Source organism: Ranitomeya variabilis, chromosome 4 (assembly GCF_051348905.1).
Source record: "Ranitomeya variabilis isolate aRanVar5 chromosome 4, aRanVar5.hap1, whole genome shotgun sequence".
NCBI classification, from domain to species: domain Eukaryota; kingdom Metazoa; phylum Chordata; class Amphibia; order Anura; family Dendrobatidae; genus Ranitomeya; species Ranitomeya variabilis.
The window spans coordinates 428,612,127-428,639,584 of NC_135235.1; the positions used below are offsets into that span (position 1 = coordinate 428,612,127).

Here is a 27,458-nt window from a genome sequence, read left to right on the forward strand (position 1 = left end):
AAAACAAACCTAGACTGAATGGTGCCAATGGAAACAGACTTATCAAGCTTCTTTGTACGCCTAGAGCATGCTGATATAACATGAGTAGAATCCCCACAATAGAAACACAATCCATTCTTCCGTCTAAAATTCTGTCGCTCGCTCCTGGACAGAATTCTATCACACTGCATACTTTCTGGCGTCTTTTCCATAGACACCGCCAGATGGTGCACCGGTTTGCGCTCCCGCAGACGCCTATCAATCTGAATAGCCATTGTCATGGACTCATTCAGACCTGCAGGCACAGGGAACCCCACCATAACATCCTTAACGGCATCAGAGAGACCTTCTCTGAAAGTTGCCGCCAAGGCGCACTCATTCCACTGAGTAAGCACAGACCATTTACGGAATTTTTGGCAGAAAACTTCAGCTTCGTCTTGCCCCTGAGATAGTGCCATCAAAGTTTTTTCTGCCTGAAGTTCCAAATGAGGTTCCTCATAAAGCAAGCCCAAGGCCAGAAAAAACGCATCCACATCGCGTAACGCAGGATCCCCTGCTGGCAATGAGAAGGCCCAATCTTGAGGGTCACCCCTGAGCAAGGAAATCACAATCCTAACCTGCTGAGCAGGGTCTCTAGCTGAACGAGACTTCAGGGACAAATAAAGCTTACAATTATTTCGGAAATTCTGGAAGCTAGCTCTATTCCCTGTGAAGAACTCCGGCAAAGGAATTCTCGGCTCAGATACCGGAGCATGTACCACAAAATCTTGTAAATTTTGTACTTTCGTGATGAGATTATTCAAACCCGCAGTTACACTCTGGAGATCCATTATTGTCAGGTGCACACAGAGCCATACAGAGATTAGGAGGAGAGAGAGAAAAAAGACTGCAGCAAGGCAGACTGGAGGAAAAAAAAAAAAAAATTCCAGCAGACTTCTTATAACTCTCCTTTCTCAACCTGGGTCTTTAACACTTTAATGGCCGGTCAAACTGTCATGATCTCTGCAGGCAGAGATCATAGCAAGCCTATAGAGGGACAAGCTCTCGGAAGATGGAACTATACTGACCATGAACTAAGCCTGCCGCGCAACTAGAAATAGCCAGGTAGCATTTCCTATTTATCGCTAGATGCCCAGCTCTGGCCTAAGACCTAAATAGCTAGCAGAGGGAAATATAAGACCTGGCTCACCTCTAGAGAAATATTCCAAAGAAGACAGTAGCCCCCCACATATAATGACGGTGAGTTCAGATGAAACAACAAACGCAGCAGGAAAATAGTCTTAGCAAATTTGAGGTCCGCTTACTAGATAGCAGAAGACAGATAGTATACTTTCATGGTCAGCAGAAAAACACTAACAAAACACCATCCAGAGATTACCTTAAACTCTGGCATTAACTCATAACGCCAGAGTAGCAATCCCTGATCAACGAGAGCTTTCCAGACACAGTAACAAAACTTCAGCTGTGAACTGGAACAAATAGGCAAAACAAAACATGGACAAAAGTCCAACTTATCTAGTAGTTGTCTAGAAGCAGGAACAAGCACTGAGAGGCATCAGATAACATTGTTGACCGGCAAGAAACCACCAGAGAAATGAGCTTAAATAGCGACACCCACTACTGATGGAACCAGGTGAAACAGGAAAGAGGATGACAAGTCCAATTCCACAAGCGGCCACCGGGGGAGCCCAGAATCCAAATTCACAACAATAATGCCTCAGCTGTCTGCATAGCCTTTGCTGGTTAGTAAATGAAGGGGTGACCCCACTTTATTCTTTTTTTGAGGGGTCTCTCCTATTATAACCAGTACAGGCTAAACAAACAGCTGTGGGCTATGGGCTGTGCATGCGCGATCGCCGCTGGGTAATAGCTGATTCTGACAGCTGACACCAGGCACTAAGTGCCAGGAGTGGTCCCGCACCACTCCCGGCACTTTAACCATCTAATTGATGCAATCGAAGGCGATTGCAGCATTCCGGGAGCCGGCAGAGGGATGACAGACTCTCTGCCCCTGGATCAGAGACCTCGCGGTGTGATGACATCCTGGTCACCAGAGCTAGGAAAGTTGCTTGATCATGTGCAGTGCATGCTCAGCATCTTTCTCTGTCAGTGCAGAGCTGACAGTTTGCATAGCATGGGGATGTAAAAGCATCCTCATGCTATACAAGCAATCAGGCTACAAAAAATGATAGTCCCATAATGGGACAAAAGTAAAAAAGTAAAAAAAAAAAATTTGAAAAATTATTATAAATAATTGTAAAAATATTTAAAATAAATACAAATAATAATAATAATAAAAAAATCAAAGATATTTTATCCATGAATAAATATTTGTATGAAAAAAAATCTAAACAATAAAAGTACACATATTTGGTATTGCCGCATCCAGAATGACCCAACCTATAAAACTGTCCCAGTAGTTAACCCCTTTAGTGAACACCATAATAAACAAGATAAAAGACAATGCTATATCATCATATTGCCGAACATAAGTGGGAAAATGAAAACGTTAAAGCTCTCAGACTAAAGCGATGCAAAAAAAAATTATTTTTTCTATAAAATAGTTTTTATTGTTTAACAGCGCAAAAACATACAAAAAATATAAATGTGGTATCGCTGTAATCATACTGACCCAAAGGATAAAACTGTCTTATCAATTTTACCATACGTGGAATGACATAAACCCCACCCCCCAAAAAAATTCCTAAATTGCAAGTTTTTGTTCATTCTGCCTCCCAAAAATTGGAATAGAAAGCGATCAAAAAATGTCATGCATCTGAAAATGGTGGCAATAAAAATGTCAACTTATCCCGCAAAAAAACAAGCCCTCACATGACTCTGTGGGCCAAACTATTGAAAAATAATATCTCTCAAAATATGGTAATGCAAAAACTATTTTTGGAAATAAAATGCTTCTTTTAGTGTGTGACAGTGGCTAAACATAAAAACCCGATATAAATCTGGTATTGCTGCAATCGCACTGACCTAAAGAAGAATGTCGCCTAATCACTTATCCCACATGAGGAATGGCGTAAAAAATAAATAAAACCAATTCTTCACCTGTTGTTGATTTTTTTCATTTTGCCTGCCAAAGATTGCAGGAAGGCTTGGCGCACATTTATCCTGCGCTCTGCGCTGAGCGCTTGCACCAGGGTTTCCGTGTAAATCTCTGAAATACGGGATTCAGATAGAACCTCTGGTGGAAAATTCCCTATAATGAGGAAGATGGAAGCACTGTGGACTCTGTCTGACCTGTGATCCGGTGGTGTCTGTCTTTTTAGGATTGCATAAAAGAGCCGTCATCCACAGTTTTGTGCACTTTTGAAAAGAAGGATGTATTGATGACTTCTGAAAAGGACACCGCTGAACAGAGGCCAGACGGAGTCCAGAGTAACTCTGCTGCCTCATTAAGTGAATTGATCCCACAGGGGTTTCATCTGCATCACGTCAGTCAGAGATTTAGATGGAAACCCTAAGTAAGTGCTCAGCATAGAGCGCCGGATAAATGCGATCCCAAATGTTATGTAAAATGTTCCCAATAAAAGCTTCACCTCAGTCCACAAAAAAGTAAGTCCTCACTCAGGTCTGTCATCTGTTAATGGAAATATAGGGGGCTTCCACGTTATTGGTAGTACAAAGGGAAATGGCTCCTCACTCCCCAAAAGAAATTCAGCAAATTCTGAGCTAACAAATCCAAATGCCCCCTCCCTTCTGAACACCAGTGTACCTAAACCACATAAAAGTGCCCACATGTTTGGAATTTCTAAAGCGATGAGAGCCCGCCTAATTTACAGGTGCATGTCTCCAGAGGCATGAGCTGGGCCTACCGTACTGGTGACTGCAATGTACTAGTTACTACAGTGTACTGGTCACTACAGGGGCAGTTTGCAATTTTCACAGGGCAACATCCATTGCTTCTTATTTCTGGAAAATACCCATGGAGTCAAAATCGTCACTACACCTGTAGATAAATTCCCAAAGGGATATAATTTACAAAATGGGGTATTTTGCTCTTCTAGCATTTAGGGACTCTGTATATGGAGTCTGCAAACTGTTCTAGGAAAATCTGCGCTCAAGGAGGAAAATAGCGCTTTGTTCCTCCCGAGTCTCTCCATATGGTAAAGTAGTACTGTACAGCCACATATGGGGTATTGCCACCTTCAGTAGAAATTGGGTGACAAATTATGGTGCCATAGTTACCCACTTCCTATGTGAAAATGTAAAATCTGGGGCTAAAACAAAATTTTGGTGGTAAAAAATGTAGTTATTTTTTCTTCACTGACCAATGGTGTAAAATTCTGTGACACACCCGTGGTGTCAATATGATCACTGCACCCCTAGGTGAATTCACTGAGAGGTGTAGTTTGTAAAATTGGATCACTTATGAGGGATTCTGCTGTTCTGGCACCTCATGGGCTCTCCCAGTGGGTTATGGCACCTGCAAATCATAACAGTGAAATCTGGCGCTCCTTCCCTTCTGAGCTTAGCACTGTGCCTGAAAAATATTTCCTAATTACATATAGGGTATTGGCACACTCAGGAAAAAGTGAACCTCAGTTTTTTGTAAAAAAAAAATTCTATTAGCCCTTTTAAAAATTAAAAACTTGGGGCTAAAACAACATTTTAGTGGTAAAAATGTAATTCGTTCTTTCTTCACCGCTCAGTGGTATAAAATTCTGTGAGGCACATGTGGTGTCAATATGATCACTGCACCCCTAGATGAATTCATTGGGGACTGCAGTTTGTAAAATGAGTTCACATATAGGAGGTTTCTGTTGTTCTGGCACCTTAGGGGCTCTACCAATGTGACATGGCACCCTCAATACATTCCAGCAAAATCTGAACTCGAATAAGGCTCCTCTTCCCTTCTGAGCTTTGCACTGTGCCTCAAAAGTAGTATTACCCCACATATAGGGTATCGGCGTGTTTAGGAGAAATTGCACAACTATTTGTATGGAGCAATTTCTCCTGTTACCCTTATGAAATGCAAAATTTGGGACCAAAATAACACTTTTTGTGAGGAAAATATAACTTTATTATTTTCACAGCTCAACGTTATAAACTTCTGTGAAACACCTGGGGTTTCAAGGTGCTCACCATACATCTAAATACATTCCTTGAGGGGTCTAGTTTCCAAAATGGGGTCAATTGTGGAGGGTTTCCACTGTTTAGGCACGAGGGGCTCTCTAAATATGGCGTCCGCTAATGATTCCAGGAAATTTAACATTCGAAAAACATTCAACATTCATATTTAGCATTCAAAAAGTCAAATGACGCTCCTTTCCTTCCAAGACCTGCAGTGCGTCCAAACAGTACTTTGCACCTTTTTCTATCACAGTTTCCTTCCACTCAACTGTCCATTAATATGCTTGGATACAGCACTCTGTGAACAGCCAGCTTCTTTAGCAATGACCTTTTGTGGCTTACCCTCCTTGTGGAGTGTGTCACTGACTGCCTTCTGGATATGTGAAGTCAGCAGTCTTCCCCATGATTGTGGAGCCTACTGAAACAGACTAAGGGACCTTTTTAGTGCTTAGGAAGCCTTTGCAGGTGTTTTTTGTTAATTATTCTAATTTACTGAGATAATGACTTTTGGGTTTTCATCGGCTATAAGCCATAATCATCAATATTAACATAAATAAACACGTGAAATAGATCACTCTGTAATTACTCTATATAGTATATGAGTTTCACTTTTTGTATTGAAGAACTGATATAAATTATCCTTTTGATGATATTCTAATTTTGTGAAAAGCACTTGTATCTCTGTGATTTGAGGGAATGAAAGTTTGAAAATTGCGAAATTTCCAAAATTCCCACTAAATTTCCATTTTTTTCAGAAATAAACGCAAGTCCTATCAAAGAAATGTTACGACTAGGGTTGAGCGAAACGGATCGGTCATTTTCAAAAGTCGCCGACTTTTGGCAAAGTCGGGTTTCGTGAAACCCGACCCGACCCCAGCGTGGGATCGGCCACACGGTCGGCGATTTTCGCTCCAAAGTCGCGTTTCGTATGACGCTTTCCACGCTATTTTTTTCAGCCAATGAAGGAGTGTGTGCAGCGTGATGACATGGGTTCCGGCTCGCTTTGTGCGGCGTCACAAGGGGTAAAAGCGCCATCTTAACGTTTGGGATATAGCGATTCCCACAGTGAAACACAAATTTTGCAGGGACGGAGGGGAGAGAGAGAGAGAGAGAGAGAGAGAGAGAGAAAAAAAAAATCAATCCCCATTGACTTGCATTGGGTTTCGTGTTTCGGTCGGCCCCCCGACTTTTCACAATAATCGGCCGATTTCACACGATCCGACTTTCGAGACAGTCGGGTTTCACGAAACCCGACTCGATCCTAAAAAAGCAAAAGTCGCTCAACCCTAGTTACGACTATCATGAATTACAATATGTAAAAAAAAAATTCTCCAAATCACTGGGATCTGTTGAAGCGTTCCAGAGTTATTACCTCATAAATTGACAGTGGTCAGAATTGAAAAATTGGCCTGGTCATTAACGTGCAAACCACCTTCGGGGTAAAGAGGTTAATGAGGACTGGTGAGGACGTTTTGCAGAAGTGGAGTTTTTCCAAGAGTGGGTGGTGGGAAAGTGGAAGGGGTGGAAGCGGAGCTGGGATGGAGCCTGGGTGGAGACTCAAGGGGGCCTAAAAATGTTGCCAGAATGGGGCCCTGAAATTCCTGGTGGTAGCCCTTGTCATAAGCATGCTCTGATTATGGCAAGGGGATGAACTGTGGCCATCACCTATTGTGAATGTTGAATTCTGATTACTGTTCACTTTTAAGGTATTACATTTCATTGTGATCCTTTCTATAATAAGTTACTGATAATGAAACTTCTGCCCTCACATGGGGTACCAAAAACCGCAGTCATGGTAATATCTTACATTAGAGACAAAATGGGTAAAAATATGATTTTTAAAATTGTTGTTAGTTAAAACTACATGAAAATCATTTCTGTATTAAATGTGCAGACAGAACTTTCTTTCTTAGAAGGTTAACAAAATATTCATGAGACACTTTCAAAGGCCATCATTAAAAAGTTAGTTTCTGACTTTTTGATAGCAGATCTAATGCTCTAATTACATTAGGAGGTTGCTGGATATCCAGCCCATACACTTTATACACGTCATCTGGATTATAACTTTTTCAATTACCACCTTCATCCTGTCTGCAAGAATTTCAGCAATTATTTTATAATACATTGTAATAGGGTTAAAAGTGTTCAGATTTGTAATTGTTACCTATTAATTTATTAAGTAATTCAATTAGCCTATTCCAAAATAATCTAGAAAGTTTAAATAAATCCATCAAAAACAAAACAAAAAAATCTATTTTAAAGGGCATTAAAGGGGTTATCTAAAATAGCACTTATTTGTATCTCCTTTCACCCTACCTGGCACCATAAAGAAACCACGTAGAATAGGCGCCATCTCTCACTGTCATCGTACCCTAGGAAACTGCAAGGCAGCCTTGTTATCAATAACCCCTATAAGTGGATAAATGTTCCAATCAACAACGAGAATGTAGAAAAACACATCTACCAAAGAAAGAACAAGGAGTGAATGTCCCCTAACACAGAAAAACCCAAAATACATAAGGTATGATATATGCTCATATACAGTAGCTAACCCTAGTGCAAAATGCTAAGTAAAATTGGTATAGTCATTGAAATCAACAGGGATAAAATATCTCTCATAGAGAAAGATAACCCCATATAGCTACCAATCCATTGCAACCTTTGGGATGACAACAAAGTTCAGGTAGGGTGAATTTTGGGGATTACCTGATAGGGAGAGTGTATGGTTTTATAGATATATTCCCTCTCTATATTCACCACAATGCCCCTTGTTATCATACTGTGTGCTTTTTACTAGTAAAGGTTTTGGTGATTGTAACCTTTGAGTCAGTTATCAGAATCAGTATCTAATCAGAAATGTTTGTCTTTTGTCTACTTTTAATTATTATCAATAAAGTATACCTCTTAAGGGGGGAGGTTTCTATATACAGTATATTAGACAGTCATTTGAAATCCTCCACAATTACCTGTTTTTTTTCCCCCAAAATTATGAGTAAGCCTGCTCTATAAAAAAAACCCTCCACAAATGAATAGTCTCGGCTGGATGCTTTGCTGTTGGGATGACACAGGACTTATGGAAGCGCTCATCTTTTATTCTCTGGACAGTCATTCTTCCAGCTGTCCCAAACAGTCTGAAGGGGCTTCATCAGAGAAAATAAGTTTGCAGAAAGAATAGGGGTTGAACTGGAGAGGACGGGGATAATGTTATTTTGGCTCATGAAGCTCCTTTAAGGCTGTTTGTGATATCTGGAAAAATGATTGTAGGAGATAAACACAGCCTGACTGAGGACACAAAGTGTGATTGAGCAGACACAGTGCAGTCTAGCTGAGGGAAGAAAGTAGTGTCAGAGGAGACACAGCACAGCCTTGTTGAGGAAAGAAAGTAGAGTCAGAGGAGACACAGCACAGCCTTGTTGAGGAAAGAAAGTAGAGTCAGAGGAGACACAGCACAGCCTTGTTGAGGAAAGAGTGTCAGAGGAGACACAGCACAGCCTTGCCGAGGGAAGAATGTACCGTATTGTCAGACGAGACACAGCCCAGCCTTGTTGAGGAAAGAAAGTAGTGTCAGAGGAGAACGCAAGCATATCCTTGCTGAGGGAAGAACATTGTGTCAGAGGAGACACAGCACAGTTTGGCTGAGGGAAGAACATTGTGTCAGAGGAGACACAGCACAGCCTGACTGAGGGAAGAACGTAGTGTCAGAGGAGACATAGCACAGCCTGACTGAGGGAAGAACGTAGTGTCAGAGGAGACACATCATAGACTTACTGAGGGAAGAACGTAGTGTCACAGGAGACACAGCACAGCCTGAAGGAAGAACGTAGTATCTAAGGAAAAACAGCACAGCCTGGCTGAGTGAAGAACAAAGGGTCACAGGCAACACAGGACAGCTTGACTGAGGGAAGACCGAGGTTGCATAATAGAGACAAGTCCGATGAGGGTATATTCAGCTAAGTAGACAAGATTCTATGCTGACTGAGTGACGTAAGGCTTAAGCAATATGTATAAGCGGGCACCATCCACAAATACAATTACGCTGGGATTACCTAATTCATATAGAACAAGTAGTCACAAAAAATAGAAACAAAGCATATGCATCAAAAGAGGGATCACCAAATAGAGTGCAATGCAAAAATTCTTTTTATTGGAAACCACCACATACAAATCAATTAAAAACTTTTAAAAGTCCCTCATGGACAGTAGTCAAAGAAGTATGGGTCATCCACTAGTGATTATAATACTCAAAACCCTACACGCCACTGTGCTTCATTATATTCTGTGGGGGACTGTATTATTCTCAGGGGACTACATTATATTCTGGGGGGGGCTACATCATACTATATGAGGGGGCTACAGTATACTCTATGGGAGGGCTGCATTATATTCTGTGGTGGGGCTGCATTATTCTCTCAGGGGACTACATTATATTCTGGGGGGCTACATCATACTATATGCATTATGCCCTATGAGGGGGCTACCGTAAACTCTGTGGTGGGCTGAATTATACTATATGAGGGGGCTGCATTATACCCTATGAGGGTGCTACATTATATTCAGGGTACTGCGTTATACCGGAGGGGGTTGCATTATATTTTGTGGGGTGCTGCATTATGTTCTATGAGAGGGGGCTGCATTATATTTTATGAGGGGGGGCTACATTATTTTATGAGCTGGGCTACATTATATTCTATGAGGGGGCTACATTATATTCTATGAGGGGCGACATTATATTTTATGAGGGGGCTACCCCTCTATGATTCTACCCCAACCCCTGATAATTAAGATGTGTACTACCTTATATTATACCCTGATATTAGCACGTTTTACCACACAATTGGTGGTCTTGAATTTATTTCTATGTAGTTACATAGTGTGCCCCAAGAATGATTTTCTCTTGTGGGCCCAAGGTGCTTCAGTCCGACGCTGTATATATGTATATATATTACACGGATAGCCGCATTGAGTAATATCATAGCAAGAGCTGACAGGATAGAAGAGATGGATTACATACAGTAAATACTAATAAAATAGGTAGATATACAGATGTCTGTGACATACAATTAGTACAGTGTGTGCGCAGCTTACTGTACATGTATTTAATTAATAAAAGATAATTTTTCAGAACAAAATGGTGTGGGCTCCCGTGTAATTTCCCTAACCAGAAGAGGGAAAGCCGAAGGCTGGGGGCCGTTGTTTATAGCCTGGGAATGGGGTAATATTCATGGAGCTTCCCAGGCTATTATCAGCTCACAACTGTATACTTGGCCTTTACTAGCTATTAAAATGGGGGACAGCTCAAAAAATGACATTGGGTCACCCTATAATTAACCCCTTCACGACATGCCCCGTACTAGTACGGCACATGTCATGTCTCCCCCTTTAATGTGGGCTCCGGCGCTGAACCCACATCAAAGTCACGACATGTCAGCTGTTATGTACAGCTGACATGTGCGCGCAATAGCGGCAGGTGGGATCGCGATCCACCTGCTGCTATTAACCAGTTAAATGCCGCTGACAGCGGCATTTAACTACCACTTCCGGCCGCGTGGCTGGAAATGCGTGCATGGCCGACCCCCGTCACATGATCGGGGGTCAGCGATGCGTCAGGAAAGTAACCATAGAGGTCCTTGAGACCTCTATGGTTACTGATGCTGGCTTGCTGTGAGCGCCACCCTGTGGTCGGCGCTCATAGCAAGCCTGCAATTCAGCTACATAGCAGCGATCTGATGATCGCTGCTACGTAGCAAAGCCGATCCAGTTTTGTCAGCTTCTAGCCTCCCATGGAGGCTATTGAAGCATGGCAAAAGTTAAAAAAAAGTTTTAAAAATATGAAAAAAATTAAAAAAAATATAAAAGTTTAAATCACCCCCCTTTCGCTCCATCCAAAATACTGTAAAACAATTAAAAAAATCAAACATACACGTTTGGTATCGCCTCGTTCAGAATCGCTCGATTTATCAATAAAAAAAAGCATTAACCTGATCGCTAAACAGCGTAGCGAGAAAAAAAATCGAAATGCCAGAATTACGTTTTTTTGGTCGCCGCGACATTGCATTAAAATGCAATAACGGGCGATCAAAAGAACGTATCGGCACAATAGTGGTATCAATAAAAACGTCAGCTCGGCACGCAAAAAATAAGCCCTCACCCGACCCCAGATCATGAACAATGGAGACGCTATGGGTATCGAAAAATGGCGCAAGTTTTTTTTTAGCAAAGTTTTGAATTTTTTTTCACCACTTAGATAAAAAATAACCTAGACATGTTTGGTGTCTATGAACTCGTAATCACCTGGAGAATCATAATGGCAGGTCAGTTTTAGCATTTAGTGACCCTAGCAAAAAAGCCAAACAAAAAACCAGTGTGGGATTGCACTGTTTTTGCAATTTCACCACACTTGGATTTCTTTTCCCGTTTTCTAGTACAAGACATGGTAAAACCAATAGTGTCGTTCAAAAGTACAACTCGTCCTGCAAAAAATAAGCCCTCAGCCCATATTGACGGAAAAATAAAAAAGTTATGGCTCTAGGAAGGAGGGGAGCGAAAAACGAAAACGCAAAAATGAAAAAGGGCCGCGACTTTAAGGGGTTAATAACCAGCATAGGCTATGCAGACAGCTGCAGGCTGATATTAATAGCCTAGGAAAGGGCCATGGATACTGGGCCTGGGTTTCAATGCCACATCAAAAAGTGTGAGGTCAACGTGTGAGGCCACCAATTGGAGGATACGAGCCACCGAAGTCCACTTGTTACAGAGTACCGCAAAAGTCCGGTTTGATTGAGTACCGCAGAAGTCCGGTTGTGACGGAGTACCGCAGAAGTCCGGTTGTGACGGAGTACCGCAGAAGTCCGGTTGTGACGGAGTACCGCAGAAGTCCGGTTGTGACGGAGTACCGCAGAAGTCCGGTTGTGACGGAGTACCGCAGAAGTCCGGTTGTGACGGAGTACCGCAGAAGTCCGGTTGTGACGGAGTACCGCAGAAGTCCGGTTGTGACGGAGTACCGCAGAAGTCCGGTTGTGACGGAGTACCGCAGAAGTCCGGTTGTGACGGAGTACCGCAGAAGTCCGGTTGTGACGGAGTACCGCAGAAGTCCGGTTGTGACGGAGTACCGCAGAAGTCCGGTTGTGACGGAGTACCGCAGAAGTCCGGTTGTGACAGAGTACCGCAGAAGTCCGGTTGTGACGGAGTACCGCAGAAGTCCGGTTGTGACGGAGTACCGCAGAAGTCCGGTTGTGACGGAGTACCGCAGAAGTCCGGTTGTGACGGAGTACCGCAGAAGTCCGGTTGTGACGGAGTACCGCAGAAGTCCGGTTGTGACACAGTACCGCAGAAGTCCGGTTGTGACGGAGTACCGCAGAAGTCCGGTTGTGACGGAGTACCGCAGAAGTCCGGTTGTGACGGAGTACCGCAGAAGTCCGGTTGTGACGGAGTACCGCAGAAGTCCGGTTGTGACGGAGTACCGCAGAAGTCCGGTTGTGACGGAGTACCGCAGAAGTCCGGTTGTGACACAGTACCGCAGAAGTCCGGTTGTGACGGAGTACCGCAGAAGTCCGGTTGTGACGGAGTACCGCAGAAGTCCGGTTGTGACGGAGTACCGCAGAAGTCCGGTTGTGACGGAGTACCGCAGAAGTCCGGTTGTGACGGAGTACCGCAGAAGTCCGGTTGTGACGGAGTACCGCAGAAGTCCGGTTGTGACGGAGTACCGCAGAAGTCCGGTTGTGACGGAGTACCGCAGAAGTCCGGTTGTGACGGAGTACCGCAGAAGTCCGGTTGTGACGGAGTACCGCAGAAGTCCGGTTGTGACGGAGTACCGCAGAAGTCCGGTTGTGACGGAGTACCGCAGAAGTCCGGTTGTGACGGAGTACCGCAGAAGTCCGGTTGTGACGGAGTACCGCAGAAGTCCGGTTGTGACGGAGTACCGCAGAAGTCCGGTTGTGACGGAGTACCGCAGAAGTCCGGTTGTGACGGAGTACCGCAGAAGTCCGGTTGTGACGGAGTACCGCAGAAGTCCGGTTGTGACGGAGTACCGCAGAAGTCCGGTTGTGACGGAGTACCGCAGAAGTCCGGTTGTGACGGAGTACCGCAGAAGTCCGGTTGTGACGGAGTACCGCAGAAGTCCGGTTGTGACGGAGTACCGCAGAAGTCCGGTTGTGACGGAGTACCGCAGAAGTCCGGTTGTGACGGAGTACCGCAGAAGTCCGGTTGTGACGGAGTACCGCAGAAGTCCGGTTGTGACGGAGTACCGCAGAAGTCCGGTTGTGACGGAGTACCGCAGAAGTCCGGTTGTGACGGAGTACCGCAGAAGTCCGGTTGTGACGGAGTACCGCAGAAGTCCGGTTGTGACGGAGTACCGCAGAAGTCCGGTTGTGACGGAGTACCGCAGAAGTCCGGTTGTGACGGAGTACCGCAGAAGTCCGGTTGTGACGGAGTACCGCAGAAGTCCGGTTGTGACGGAGTACCGCAGAAGTCCGGTTGTGACACAGTACCGCAGAAGTCCGGTTGTGACACAGTACCGCAGAAGTCCGGTTGTGACGGAGTACCGCAGTAGTCCGGTTGTGACGGAGTACCGCAGTAGTCCGGTTGTGACGGAGTACCGCAGAAGTCCGGTTGTGACGGAGTACCGCAGAAGTCCGGTTGTGACGGAGTACCGCAGAAGTCCGGTTGTGACGGAGTACCGCAGAAGTCCGGTTGTGACGGAGTACCGCAGAAGTCCGGTTGTGACGGAGTACCGCAGAAGTCCGGTTGTGACAGAGTACCGCAGAAGTCCGGTTGTGACGGAGTACCGCAGAAGTCCGGTTGTGACAGAGTACCGCAGAAGTCCGGTTGTGACGGAGTACCGCAGAAGTCCGGTTGTGACGGAGTACCGCAGAAGTCCGGTTGTGACACAGTACCGCAGAAGTCCGGTTGTGACGGAGTACCGCAGTAGTCCGGTTGTGACGGAGTACCGCAGTAGTCCGGTTGTGACGGAGTACCGCAGAAGTCCGGTTGTGACGGAGTACCGCAGAAGTCCGGTTGTGACGGAGTACCGCAGAAGTCCGGTTGTGACGGAGTACCGCAGAAGTCCGGTTGTGACACAGTACCGCAGAAGTCCGGTTGTGACGGAGTACCGCAGTAGTCCGGTTGTGACGGAGTACCGCAGTAGTCCGGTTGTGACGGAGTACCGCAGAAGTCCGGTTTTGACAGAGTACCGCAGAAGTCCGGTTGTGACGGAGTACCGCAGAAGTCCGGTTGTGACGGAGTACCGCAGAAGTCCGGTTGTGACGGAGTACCGCAGAAGTCCGGTTGTGACGGAGTACCGCAGAAGTCCGGTTGTGACGGAGTACCGCAGAAGTCCGGTTGTGACGGAGTACCGCAGAAGTCCGGTTGTGACGGAGTACCGCAGAAGTCCGGTTGTGACGGAGTACCGCAGAAGTCCGGTTGTGACGGAGTACCGCAGAAGTCCGGTTGTGACGGAGTACCGCAGAAGTCCGGTTGTGACGGAGTACCGCAGAAGTCCGGTTGTGACGGAGTACCGCAGAAGTCCGGTTGTGACGGAGTACCGCAGAAGTCCGGTTGTGACGGAGTACCGCAGAAGTCCGGTTGTGACGGAGTACCGCAGAAGTCCGGTTGTGACGGAGTACCGCAGAAGTCCGGTTGTGACGGAGTACCGCAGAAGTCCGGTTGTGACGGAGTACCGCAGAAGTCCGGTTGTGACGGAGTACCGCAGAAGTCCGGTTGTGACGGAGTACCGCAGAAGTCCGGTTGTGACGGAGTACCGCAGAAGTCCGGTTGTGACGGAGTACCGCAGAAGTCCGGTTGTGACGGAGTACCGCAGAAGTCCGGTTGTGACGGAGTACCGCAGAAGTCCGGTTGTGACGGAGTACCGCAGAAGTCCGGTTGTGACGGAGTACCGCAGAAGTCCGGTTGTGACGGAGTACCGCAGAAGTCCGGTTGTGACGGAGTACCGCAGAAGTCCGGTTGTGACGGAGTACCGCAGAAGTCCGGTTGTGACGGAGTACCGCAGAAGTCCGGTTGTGACGGAGTACCGCAGAAGTCCGGTTGTGACGGAGTACCGCAGAAGTCCGGTTGTGACGGAGTACCGCAGAAGTCCGGTTGTGACGGAGTACCGCAGAAGTCCGGTTGTGACGGAGTACCGCAGAAGTCCGGTTGTGACGGAGTACCGCAGAAGTCCGGTTGTGACGGAGTACCGCAGAAGTCCGGTTGTGACGGAGTACCGCAGAAGTCCGGTTGTGACGGAGTACCGCAGAAGTCCGGTTGTGACGGAGTACCGCAGAAGTCCGGTTGTGACACAGTACCGCAGAAGTCCGGTTGTGACACAGTACCGCAGAAGTCCGGTTGTGACGGAGTACCGCAGTAGTCCGGTTGTGACGGAGTACCGCAGTAGTCCGGTTGTGACGGAGTACCGCAGAAGTCCGGTTGTGACGGAGTACCGCAGAAGTCCGGTTGTGACGGAGTACCGCAGAAGTCCGGTTGTGACGGAGTACCGCAGAAGTCCGGTTGTGACGGAGTACCGCAGAAGTCCGGTTGTGACGGAGTACCGCAGAAGTCCGGTTGTGACAGAGTACCGCAGAAGTCCGGTTGTGACGGAGTACCGCAGAAGTCCGGTTGTGACAGAGTACCGCAGAAGTCCGGTTGTGACGGAGTACCGCAGAAGTCCGGTTGTGACGGAGTACCGCAGAAGTCCGGTTGTGACACAGTACCGCAGAAGTCCGGTTGTGACGGAGTACCGCAGTAGTCCGGTTGTGACGGAGTACCGCAGTAGTCCGGTTGTGACGGAGTACCGCAGAAGTCCGGTTGTGACGGAGTACCGCAGAAGTCCGGTTGTGACGGAGTACCGCAGAAGTCCGGTTGTGACGGAGTACCGCAGAAGTCCGGTTGTGACACAGTACCGCAGAAGTCCGGTTGTGACGGAGTACCGCAGTAGTCCGGTTGTGACGGAGTACCGCAGTAGTCCGGTTGTGACGGAGTACCGCAGTAGTCCGGTTGTGACGGAGTACCGCAGAAGTCCGGTTTTGACAGAGTACCGCAGAAGTCCGGTTGTGACGGAGTACCGCAGAAGTCCGGTTGTGACGGAGTACCGCAGAAGTCCGGTTGTGACGGAGTACCGCAGAAGTCCGGTTGTGACGGAGTACCGCAGAAGTCCGGTTGTGACGGAGTACCGCAGAAGTCCGGTTGTGACGGAGTACCGCAGAAGTCCGGTTGTGACGGAGTACCGCAGAAGTCCGGTTGTGACGGAGTACCGCAGAAGTCCGGTTGTGACGGAGTACCGCAGAAGTCCGGTTGTGACGGAGTACCGCAGAAGTCCGGTTGTGACGGAGTACCGCAGAAGTCCGGTTGTGACGGAGTACCGCAGAAGTCCGGTTGTGACGGAGTACCGCAGAAGTCCGGTTGTGACGGAGTACCGCAGAAGTCCGGTTGTGACGGAGTACCGCAGAAGTCCGGTTGTGACGGAGTACCGCAGAAGTCCGGTTGTGACGGAGTACCGCAGAAGTCCGGTTGTGACGGAGTACCGCAGAAGTCCGGTTGTGACGGAGTACCGCAGAAGTCCGGTTGTGACGGAGTACCGCAGAAGTCCGGTTGTGACGGAGTACCGCAGAAGTCCGGTTGTGACGGAGTACCGCAAGTCTCTTTGTCCATATCTGGAATGCAGACATCTGAGGGGCCCTCAGTGAGAGTGGCAGTGTCATTGTGCGTCTGCTGCACTATGTGCCAGTTATACGGAGAGATGATGACATTCAATAGGGTGAAGCAAATATTTTTCCTGGTCCATGTCCAACTAGCACTGAAAACTTCTAGCAGGTACAGCATATTATAATGTTGGGACAGGTTTGCATTTCACTCTGAAAAGTACCGACTGCATTATGTCCGAAAGGGAAGCAGGCAGCAGTAATGGCTGCGGCTGATGATAACGACACTAGGGAACTAAGACATTTCTGCTTTGTTGCTAACGGAAGTATAAGGTGCTGCGCTGCGGGGAACGAAGTCAGTGACGCACCAAGCGGAAGTGCCATGCTTACTGCCGGAAGTGATTGTGTCTTTGCTCTGGAGCGGAGCCGAATGCCAGTAGTTGGCATGTGAGCGCTGGCAGCGACGCTGGATAGTCCGGGAGGGAGAGCTGAATGGTCCACGCCGGCTTGTGGCCCCGGAGCCTGGCAGCACACAGCATGGCTAAGCGGCAGGGCATGGACTTCTGGAAAGAGACCCTGAAGGGAGCTCGCCATGTGCTGGCTCCCATGGTGGATCAGAGTGAGCTGGCCTGGAGGCTCCTGAGCCGGAGACATGGTGCTGAGCTGTGCTACACTCCCATGCTCCATGCCCAGGTGTTTGTACGAGATGCCAACTACCGGAAGGAGAACCTGTCCTGTGAGGTGTCTGCGGAGGACCGGCCCCTCATCGTCCAGGTAACCATGGCTGCTAGTTATCTCCTGGCATGGCTGCTCATAGGACTGGTAATGGTGGTAGCCAGAATAGGCGACTATCGTCTGATGAGGGTTGTAGTATCTGCGGCCGTCCGGTGCCCATAGGGCGAGTCACCCAACCGGCTGCACTGCTCCGCACTCACGTTATTCCCTGGTGACATCTGGCGCTGATAGGGTTACTTTCAAGAACCAAAGGCTCCCTCGTATTAAAGTGCACCTGTCACGCCTTATTACATTGCCCAAGTTCCTGCGCTGCCCTGAATGTGCCGGAGCCTTCCGGTTTGTATTTCGTCCCTCTGTGGAGACACGCCATTTCTTCTACTTTGGCTCCAATTATGCTTGTGGACCAAGAGGGTGTTTCTGAAAGTTTTCGCTTGAGGCTTGTTTTCCTCCTGAGACTGGATCTCCCAAGATCCCCCTGTTCTTGCAAGGTTTCAGTGGAAGAAGACTATCCTGAGCACTTGTCACAGGCAAGTCACATTGGTAACGGGAAGATCTTGTGCGATCACGTTGTTTAACCCGTTTGATGGTGTTGAGCAGAGGGAGAGGACTACACGTCCCAACAGAGAACTTTCTAAAGCGCCCTCCTGGTCCACAAGAGCATTGGCAGCCAAAATAGAAAAATGGGCATATCTCTGCTACGTAGGGGTGCAAACAAAAATGGAAAGCGTCGGCAGATTCAGGACAGCTTAGGGTTTTGGAAAGGTAACTCATTTTTACAGATACATGACAGGTGTTCTTTACGTGTATAGGTGGTCATGCATATTAGATGTGTGGCCTGACCAGCCAGTGTGTTTGTGACCGCTGTTACAAATGTCAGAACATTGGTCAGGCATGTTGGATTTCACCATGTCCAATCCTTTTGTAAGCACAGGAGACAAGCCACCTCTTCCTAGCAGCAACCTGTTCTTCCCATTGAGAACGCAGGGGAGAGTGAGTAGGCATGTAGTCAGCCTGCTACGGGACTGGACGTCTCCTTTTTCATTGGGTGTACATCACCCCCTACCATTTACCAGGGTGTTGTGTTTGATGGTATTTATATTTCCGCTTGCCATCAGTGAATGGATGCAATGCTTTTTAGATATAACCTGCCCTGATCATTTCCAATTGGTAAGGCTGAGGGGCTTCTTGCAGTGTTGGAGGGCTCCTCTCCTGAGGAACGCTGTAAGGTGTAGAAGCTGCTTGTGTACAGGACGGGATTCCAACCCCTGGAGAATGTTCATGTACTTTGGTAGCAAGCAGAGATTTATTTCAAAATTAAAAGGGATTTTTTTTCTGGGCCTATGAGAACTTTCAGCAGTCACATTATATGCCCGCAGGTGGCAGGATTGTGACAGTGTGCAATGTGCATGCAGCCAGGATTCTCCACCTAATAACAGATTCTCACCAGTTTCTCTAAATGTTTTATTATAAAAATAATTGATTCTTACCATCCATGCCTATTCCCCTACCACTCCCCTCTAATTCACCATTCCCTCTATTGAAAGAAGCGGATGAGAACCTAGTTGGCACGTGATCACAAATTCCCAAATCGCATACTTGTCATGTGACTGCAGACTTTTTTCTTGCATTGGGAAATAAATATTGCTTGTTATTGACATAGAAGAGTACCTGTTCCGTCTCCGTAATGGTGACATGCTTTGCATGGGGCTGACTGTCAGGTACACCACCTCCATTGTTTCCTTATTTGTATCGGCTATTAAATGTTGCTTGTCTGTTTTTCTCTTTAAGTTTTGTGCAAACGACCCTGAAGTGTTTGTCCAAGCAGCGCTGCTAGCACAGGATTATTGTGATGCCATTGATCTGAACCTCGGCTGCCCACAAATGATTGCGAAGAGAGGTATAGTGATATACAAACCTTCCTGGCACTGCAGACTGGCAGAAGGGCTTGTCCAACATCTAATGGCGGCTACAAAGCCAGGGATGGATTAGATGAGTGAAATATCCTGTAATGTCCTGCTAGTTCCCCTGCCGCTCCGATGGTCCTGCTGGTGTTTGCGGCTTTCTGACCACACTACAGCGGTGCATCTGTTGCTTCAGCCTAGATGGTACCACGGTCAGAACATGTCCACTAAGTTCAGTGATCATTATCACTGCAGAATGGTGGGATCATTGGACTGGCAGATGAATATCCTGGCAAGTGTTAATTATTTTAGCATTTTTTTTTTTTTTTTATTATTTGAAGTCTCCACTGCTTTGTGCCTTTTTCCAAAAAATGTTTGACCTCCCCTTCAAAGGACAAGCATGGCCAAAAGCGAGAAACAAATATACAATCTGCATTCAATAGAAATTAATAAAGCAGAGGTGTGCATACATGTTTCCGTCATTACCGGGTGATCATATAGCCCCATTCTCAGGCTCAGTGGAGGGCCCAACAAATTGACTGGGGGGGGGAAGGGCAACAGCTTATTGGCAGGGAGTCCATTTTGCCAAACTTACAACCCATTTGCAGATCATTATTTGGTGCCTGTGCATTCAGGATACACCACATTACCCTTGATGCTCCGTTGTCTAGTACATAAATTGAGAGTGCATAAAAGACCTGCTCATACCCATGTCTTTGTTTCATTGCTCAGGTCACTATGGAGCATTTCTACAAGATGAATGGCAGCTCCTGGAGAAGATGAGTAAGTCTCCACTGTATAATAACGTCTTTGTAAGTTTCTGGCGGCTTCTTTAATTTCTATCTGGGGATTTCAGTTCTTCTGAATTCCATTTCTTAGTTCAGCTGGCGCACCAGAAGTTGGCTGTCCCCATCACTTGTAAAATCAGAGTTTTCTCTGAGATTGAAAAAACCGTCGCATATGCCAAGTTACTGGAGAAAGCCGGGTGCCAGGTTGGTATTTTATTGACTGTGTTGTCTTCTTGAAGTTTTTCTCTTGGCTCCTTACAGGATTCTGTTTCAGCTCCTCACAGTTCATGGTCGCACCAAAGAGCAGAAAGGGCCTCTAACTGGCATTGCTTCATGGGAACATATTAAAGCTGTCCGGTGAGTGTATAGGCACATGTTATATTAGTAGAGGCACATTGTCCGACATTTATCAAGCTAGTGCAATGGACCCAGAGTTCAGATCTGGTGTACCCTGGAGGTCTACTGCTTGGGTCAGCTGTGACTATATTCCCCGATTCTTGTCGCCACCTCTATTTTACTTATTCTCTGCACTTCCCCTTGCAGCTTAAGCTTTATCCCACTTTTTGTTAATTAACCCCTTTTCTATTTCTCTATTGTTTTGTTTCCTTTTTCATACATTTATTTTTCTGGAAACTGTATGTTATTTCATTCTTGCTTATCACTGCAGGTTTTCTCATTATTATCTTGAATAGAAATGCTGTAAACATTCCAGTTTTTGCAAATGGGAATATCCAATACCTTAGTGATGTGGAGCGGTGTATTCAAGAGACTGGTGTCCATGGAGTGATGAGTGCAGGTTGGTTCCCCTCTGTCCAGACCTGGGAGACATTTTATCTGATGACCTATGGGAGTAGTAATTTAGAATCCTCCTGTCATATAAAGACATATGTTTTGGAACACTTAAGACCTCCTTACATCTCAGAACCCACTAGGCAGATAGTATATTGTAGAATATAAAAGACTGATGATTAAATCATGAGGCCCCTTTTAAATGTATCCTTTTAAGATACATACTTTCACACTATATGCACCCTCAATGTGCAGGCTGGAGCACGCTTTATATGTCATAAGTCATCCAAATAAAAGTCTATGGAGAGGAGGTGTGCCTCTACTTGTAGATTCCCTCATTTTGTATTGGCAAATTCCCATTATAGGAGCTCTCCAGTGCCACTCACTTCTGCATCCGGGGGCAGGTGCTTCCGATGATGTCTTGTCTGGTCATATCTGTTGTGACATACATGTTCGGCACGTATTATGGACACTTCACGGCTAATAGGAGAAGCCCTCCTTTATGCACCAATTATTGTGTAAGTAGGTATTTCTTGAAGGGCTTCTCCTGATGCAAACGTCAGCGGCCCAGGAGAAGACCTTCAAGAAATACCTACTTACACAATAATTGGTGCATAAATATGTTCCATCGTCAGTAGTTTCAATTTGGTTGTCTAAGTTACTGAGCTAGTCTGGTGTAACTTTATTCATGGTTGGTTGTATTTTAGAGGGAAATCTTCACAATCCAGCCTTGTTTGAAGGGAAGAGTCCTTTTGTGTGGGAGATGGCAGAAGAGTACTTGGAGCTTGCTCAGCAATACCCATGCCCCTTGTCTTTTGTGCGGGCACATCTTTTTAAACTTTGGCACCACACGTGAGTATCATGTTCTGGTATATGTTTTCAGATCCACCTTTTAACATTAAATGGAACCTGCTACTTGATTTTCTCGGCTCCAACCACGGACAGCATGAATTGGAGCCTGGTGACATGATTGCAGCCAGGTATGTTTCACTCTAAATGCTACTGTGTTTCAGAGAAAACGAAGTTTGACAACTTAGAGATAACCATAAGGAGAGGTCCGAGTAGTCTGGTACAGACCCCGGGTGGTCTCTCCCATGTGTGAAGCAGGGCGGGGAGAAGCCAGCTTATTCTGGTCTCTCCCTATGGTTCTATGGCGTTTTTCAGTAATATATATCTGGCTAACAGGATCATTTGAGGTCTACCATTTCTTGTCTACCAGTGTGCATAGACCATTAACCCCTTCATGACCTTGGGATTTCCCATTTTTCCGTGTTCGTTTTTCTCTCCCCTCCTTCATAAGATCGCTGCTATGTAGCTGAATTACAGGCTTGCTATGAGCGCCGACCACAGGGTGGCGCTCACAGCTACCGGGTATCAGTAACCATAGAGGTCTCAAGGACCTCTATGGTCACAATGCAGAAGCATCGCTGACCCCCGATCATGTGACGGGGGTTGGCGATGTGATCATTTCCGGCCGAATGCGCCGGTTAAATGCCGCTGTCTGCTTTTGACAGCGGCATTTAACTAGTTAATAGCGGCTGGTGAATCGCGATTTCACCCGCCGCTATTGCGGGCACATGTCAGCTGTTCAAAACAGCTGAAATGTCCCGGCTTTGATGCAGGCTCACCGCCAGAGCCCTGCATCAAAGCGGGGGTTCTGACCTCGGACGTACTATCCCGTCCGAGGTCAGAAAGGGGTTAAAAAATGTTTTCTGATTTCACAATACAAACTGCACTTTTCTTTTACCTGATGAGGCAGGAGGACTTACGATATGTGTATATTTGTGTGTGTGTGTGTTGTGACAGTCACTGGTGAAGTGATGGAGGGGAGATACGTGTCACTGCGCATGATGGCATCAGTGATGTAAAACCAGAATAATTTCCTCCAGCTCACTGCGTGTTGGGACAGTTTATATAAAGTTATATGATGGGCTGGATTTCCATAGAGCGGGGTGAGAGGAGGTCCACGTATCTCCACCTGCAGTGTCCTTAGAGGACCTGTGTGATGTCAGGATCACGTGATCAGTCACATGATTGAGTCACAAGGCCTGGGCTGAAATGACTGACTGCCAAAGCTTCCAGTTTTCAGGAGATGCCTGGAGAGCGAGCACTCCAGGAAAGTGTGTGCTAATCTGAACTGTGGACATTACTGCCTATTAGCAGGCTGATCCTCCGTTAGGAAAAGGACTGTTTCTTTTTGTTTCTTGTTTATCTGTTTTGCCTAGAGGGGCGTGTTTACTTTCCAAAGCTTGGTTTAGGCTGTCTTCAATAAACCAAGCATTTTCTTAAAGAGACAGTGTCCCGGTTATACCTCTGTCCAGCCAAGTGAGCCGCTCTAACACAGTGTATATCTATTTATCTCTATCATCTCTATTCTATCATATATACAAGTGCTTCTCACTAAATTAGAATATCATCAAAAAGTAAATTTCAGTTCTTCAATACAAAAAGTTAAACTTCTAAATTATAAAGTCATTACAGATCGATCTATTTTAAGTGTTTATTTCTGTTAATGTTGATGATTATGGCTTTAAAACCAATGAAAACCCAAAAGTTATCTCAGTAAATTAGAATAATTAACAAAAAACACCTGAAAAGGATTCCTAAGCATTTAGAAAGGTCCCTTAGTCTGTTTCAGCAGGCTCCACAATCATGGTATAGACTGCTGACTTGACAGATGTTTAGAAGGCAGTCATTGACACACTCCACAAGGAGGGTAAGCCACAAATGGTCATTGCTAAAGAAGCTGGCTGATCAGAGTGCTGTATCCAAGCATATTAATGGAAAGTTGAGTGGAAGGAAAAAGTGTGGTAGAAAAAGGTGCAAAAGTAACCGGGATAACCGCAGCCTTGAAAGGATTGTTAAGAAAACGCCATTTAAAAATTTGGGGGAAGATGCACAAGGAGTGGACTGCTGCTGGAGTCATTGCTTCAAGAGCTACCACACACAGGCGTATCCAGGACATGGGCTCCAAGTGTCACATTCCTTGTGTCAAGCCACTCATGACCAATAGACAATGCCAGAAGCATCTTACCTGAGCCAAGGAGAAAAATAACTGGACTGTTGCTCAGTGGTCAAAGACGTTGTTTTCAGATGAAAGAAAATTTTTCATTATATTTGGAAATCCAGGTCCCAGAGTCTGGAGGAAGAGTGGAGAGGCCATGATCCAAGCTGCTTGAGGTCTAGTGTGAAGTTTCCACAATCAGTGATGATTTGGGGAGCCATGCCATCTGCTGGTGTAGGTCCACTATGTTTATCAAGACCAAAGTCAGCGCAGCCATTTATCAGTACCAGAGTACTTCATGCTTCCCCCTGTCAACAAGCTTTTTTTGGAGATGGAAATTTCATTCTCCAGCAGGACTTGGCACCTGTCCACACTGCCAAAAGTACCAATACCTGGTTTAAAAACAACAGGATCACTGTGCTTGATTGGCCAGCAAACTCGCCTGACCTTAAACACATAGAGAATCTATGGGGTATTGTCAAGAGGAAGATGTGACACCAGAACGAACAAATGCAGACGATAGCTGAAGGCTGCTATCAAAGCAACCTGGGCTTCCATAACACCTCAGCGGTGCCACAGGCTGATAGCCTCCACGCCACGCTGCATTGATGCAGTAATTGATGCAAAAGGAGCCCCGACCAACATTTAGTATTTTAAAATCATTTTTCTAGCTGGTGTTATAAAGTATTCTAATTTATTGATATAATGACTTTTGGGTTTTCATTGGCTATAAGCCATAATCATCAACATAAACCAATATACACTTGAAATAGATCACTCTGTTTGTAGTGACTCTATATGAGTTTCACTCTTTGTATTGAAGAACTGAAAAATATTAACTTTTTTTGTATGTATGTGTGTGTGTGTGTATATGTATGTGTGTGTGTATATATATACACACATACACTCACACACAAACACACGCATATATACATATAGACATGTGTGTGTATATACATACACACACACACACACACACACACACACACACACACACACACACACACGTGTGTGTATGTACATGCATACACACACACACATGTGTGTGTGTGTGTGTGTATGTACATGCATACACACACGTGTGTGTGTGTGTGTATGTACATGCATACACACACATGTGTGTGTGTGTGTGTATGTACATGCATACACACACATGTGTGTGTGTGTGTGTGTATGTACATGCATACACACACGTGTGTGTGTGTGTGTGTGTGTGTGTGTATGTACATGCATACACACACACGTGTGTGTGTGTGTGTGTGTGTGTGTGTATGTACATGCATACACACACACGTGTGTGTGTGTGTATGTACATGCATACACACACACACACGTGTGTGTGTGTGTGTGTATGTACATGCATACACACACACGTGTGTGTGTGTGTGTGTGTGTGTATGTACATGCATACACACACACGTGTGTGTGTGTGTGTGTGTGTGTGTATGTACATGCATACGTACAGTACCAATATAAAGTAGCAAACATTTGTGGAGTGTAGAGGAAATGATACATGTTTTTCTAATTATTTAACCCCTTCCCGACCTGTGACGCCACGTAGGCGTCATGAAATTCGGTGCCAATCCGACCTGTGACTCCTATGTGGCATCATGGAGGGATCGCGTCCCTGCAGATCAGATGAAAGGGTTAACTCCAATTTCACCCGATCTGCAGGGACGGGGGAGTGGTACTTCAGCCCAGGGGGGGTGGCTTCACCCCCCCGTGGCTACGATCGCTCTGATTGGCTGTTTCACTTTCAACAGCCAATCACAGCGATTTGTAATATTTCACCTATGAAAATGGTGAAATATTACAATCCAGCCATGGCCGATGCTGCAATATCATCGGCCATGGCTGGAAATCCTGATCTGCTCTCCCCCCCCGCCCACAGCCACCGATCGCCTCCCCAGTCCTCTGTTCTGTGGTCCGCTCCCCTCTGTCCTCCTGTCCACTCCCCCCTGTGCTCCGATTTCCCCCCTCCCCCATACTTACCGAGCCTCCCGGTGTCCGTCCGTCTGTTCCATGGGCGCCGCCATCTTCCAAAATGGCGGGCGCATGCGCAGTGCGCCGGCAGATTCGTTCCATGTACATTTTGATCACTGTGATAGGTTTTATCGCAGTGATCAAAATAAAAAAAAATAGTAAATGAACCCCCCCCCCTTATCACCCCCATAGGTAGGGGCAATAATAAAATAAAGAAAATATATTTACTTTTATTTTTCCACTAGGGTTAGGGTTAGAACTAGGGTTAGCGCTAGGGTTAGAATTAGGGTTAGGGAAAGGCTATGTGCACACGTATTCTGGTCCTCTGCGGATTTTTCCGCAGTGCAAAACCGCTGCGGATTTACCGCGGATTTCACTGCGGTTTTACAACTGCGGTTTTCTATAGGAGCAGCTGTAAAACCGCTGCGGAATGGACAGAAAGAAGTGACATGCTGTGAAATGTAAACCGCTGCGTTTCCGCGCAGTTTTTTCCACAGCATGTGCACAGCGTTTTTTGTTTCCCATAGGTTTACATTGAACTGTAAACTCATGGGAAACTGCTGCGGATCCGCAGCTTTTTTTCGCAGCGTGTGCACATAGCCTAATTCTAAGGGTATGTGCACGCGGTGCGGATTTGGCTGCGGATCCACGTCGGATTGGCCGCTGCGGATTCGTAGCAGTTTTCCATCAGGTTTACAGTACCATGTAAACCTATGGAAAACTAAATCCGCTGTGCCCATGGTGCGGAAAATACCGCGCGGAAACGCTGCATTGTATTTTCCGCAGCATGTCAATTCTTTGTGCGGATTCCGCAGCGTTTTACACCTGTTCCTCAATAGGAATCAGCAGGTGAAATCCACACAAAAAACACTGGAAATCCGCGGTAAATCCGCAGGTAAAAGTGCCTTTTCCCTGCGGATTTTTCAAAAATGGTGCGGAAAAATCTCACACGAATCCGCAACGTGGGCACATAGCCTTAGGGTTAGGGTTGGAATTAGAGTTAGGGTTGGAATTTGGGCTAGGGTTGGAAATAGGGTTAAGATTAGGGTTATGGTTAGGGGTGGGTTGGGATTAGGGTTGGGTTAGGGTTGGGATTAGGGTTAGGGGTGTGTTGGGATTAGGGTTGTGGTTAGGTTTGGGTAAGGGTTGGGATTAGGGGTGTGTTGGGGTTAGGGTTGTGGTTAGGGGTGTGTTGGGGTTAGGGTTGTGATTAGGGTTGTCGGGGTCGTAACGACAATATACCCTCATTCACCAGTCATTCCAAATTAAATTATAAGCATGTGGTACCGGGTAAGAATGAGTCAGACAGGTAGCTGGTTCAATCTCAGTGCATGCTCGTGCATCCACACACATGTGTGTAACGGTCACAGCAACTGAGTTTTATTTACAATACACAGTACTAAAAAGGAATGCAATAGGCGGGGTTTATGCAGTATACATCTAGTGTCCAGTCTCTCTCTCCGATTCGTCAGAACGTCTCCCGGTGGTTACTTCTTTCTTCACATTCCAGAGTTATCTTTTCAGGAGAAATGAAACTTAACCCTTCAGATTCTAAACTGAAGTGAAG

At 46.2% G+C, this 27,458-nt stretch overlaps 1 protein-coding gene across 1 annotated transcript in view; it reads left to right on the top strand.

The window, feature by feature from the left end:
- Positions 1–17,044: 17,044 nt before the first annotated feature.
- DUS1L (dihydrouridine synthase 1 like) overlaps positions 17,045–27,458 on the top strand; it is a 36,315-nt gene continuing 25,901 nt past the window's right edge. The window contains exons 1-7 of the mRNA XM_077251393.1: positions 17,045–17,465; positions 19,215–19,323; positions 20,060–20,110; positions 20,207–20,319; positions 20,390–20,472; positions 20,808–20,911; positions 21,612–21,756. Of these exons, the coding sequence (XP_077107508.1) occupies positions 17,184–17,465; positions 19,215–19,323; positions 20,060–20,110; positions 20,207–20,319; positions 20,390–20,472; positions 20,808–20,911; positions 21,612–21,756 (887 nt within the window). The 5' untranslated portion in view covers positions 17,045–17,183. The remainder of the gene's footprint in view (positions 17,466–19,214; positions 19,324–20,059; positions 20,111–20,206; positions 20,320–20,389; positions 20,473–20,807; positions 20,912–21,611; positions 21,757–27,458) is intronic.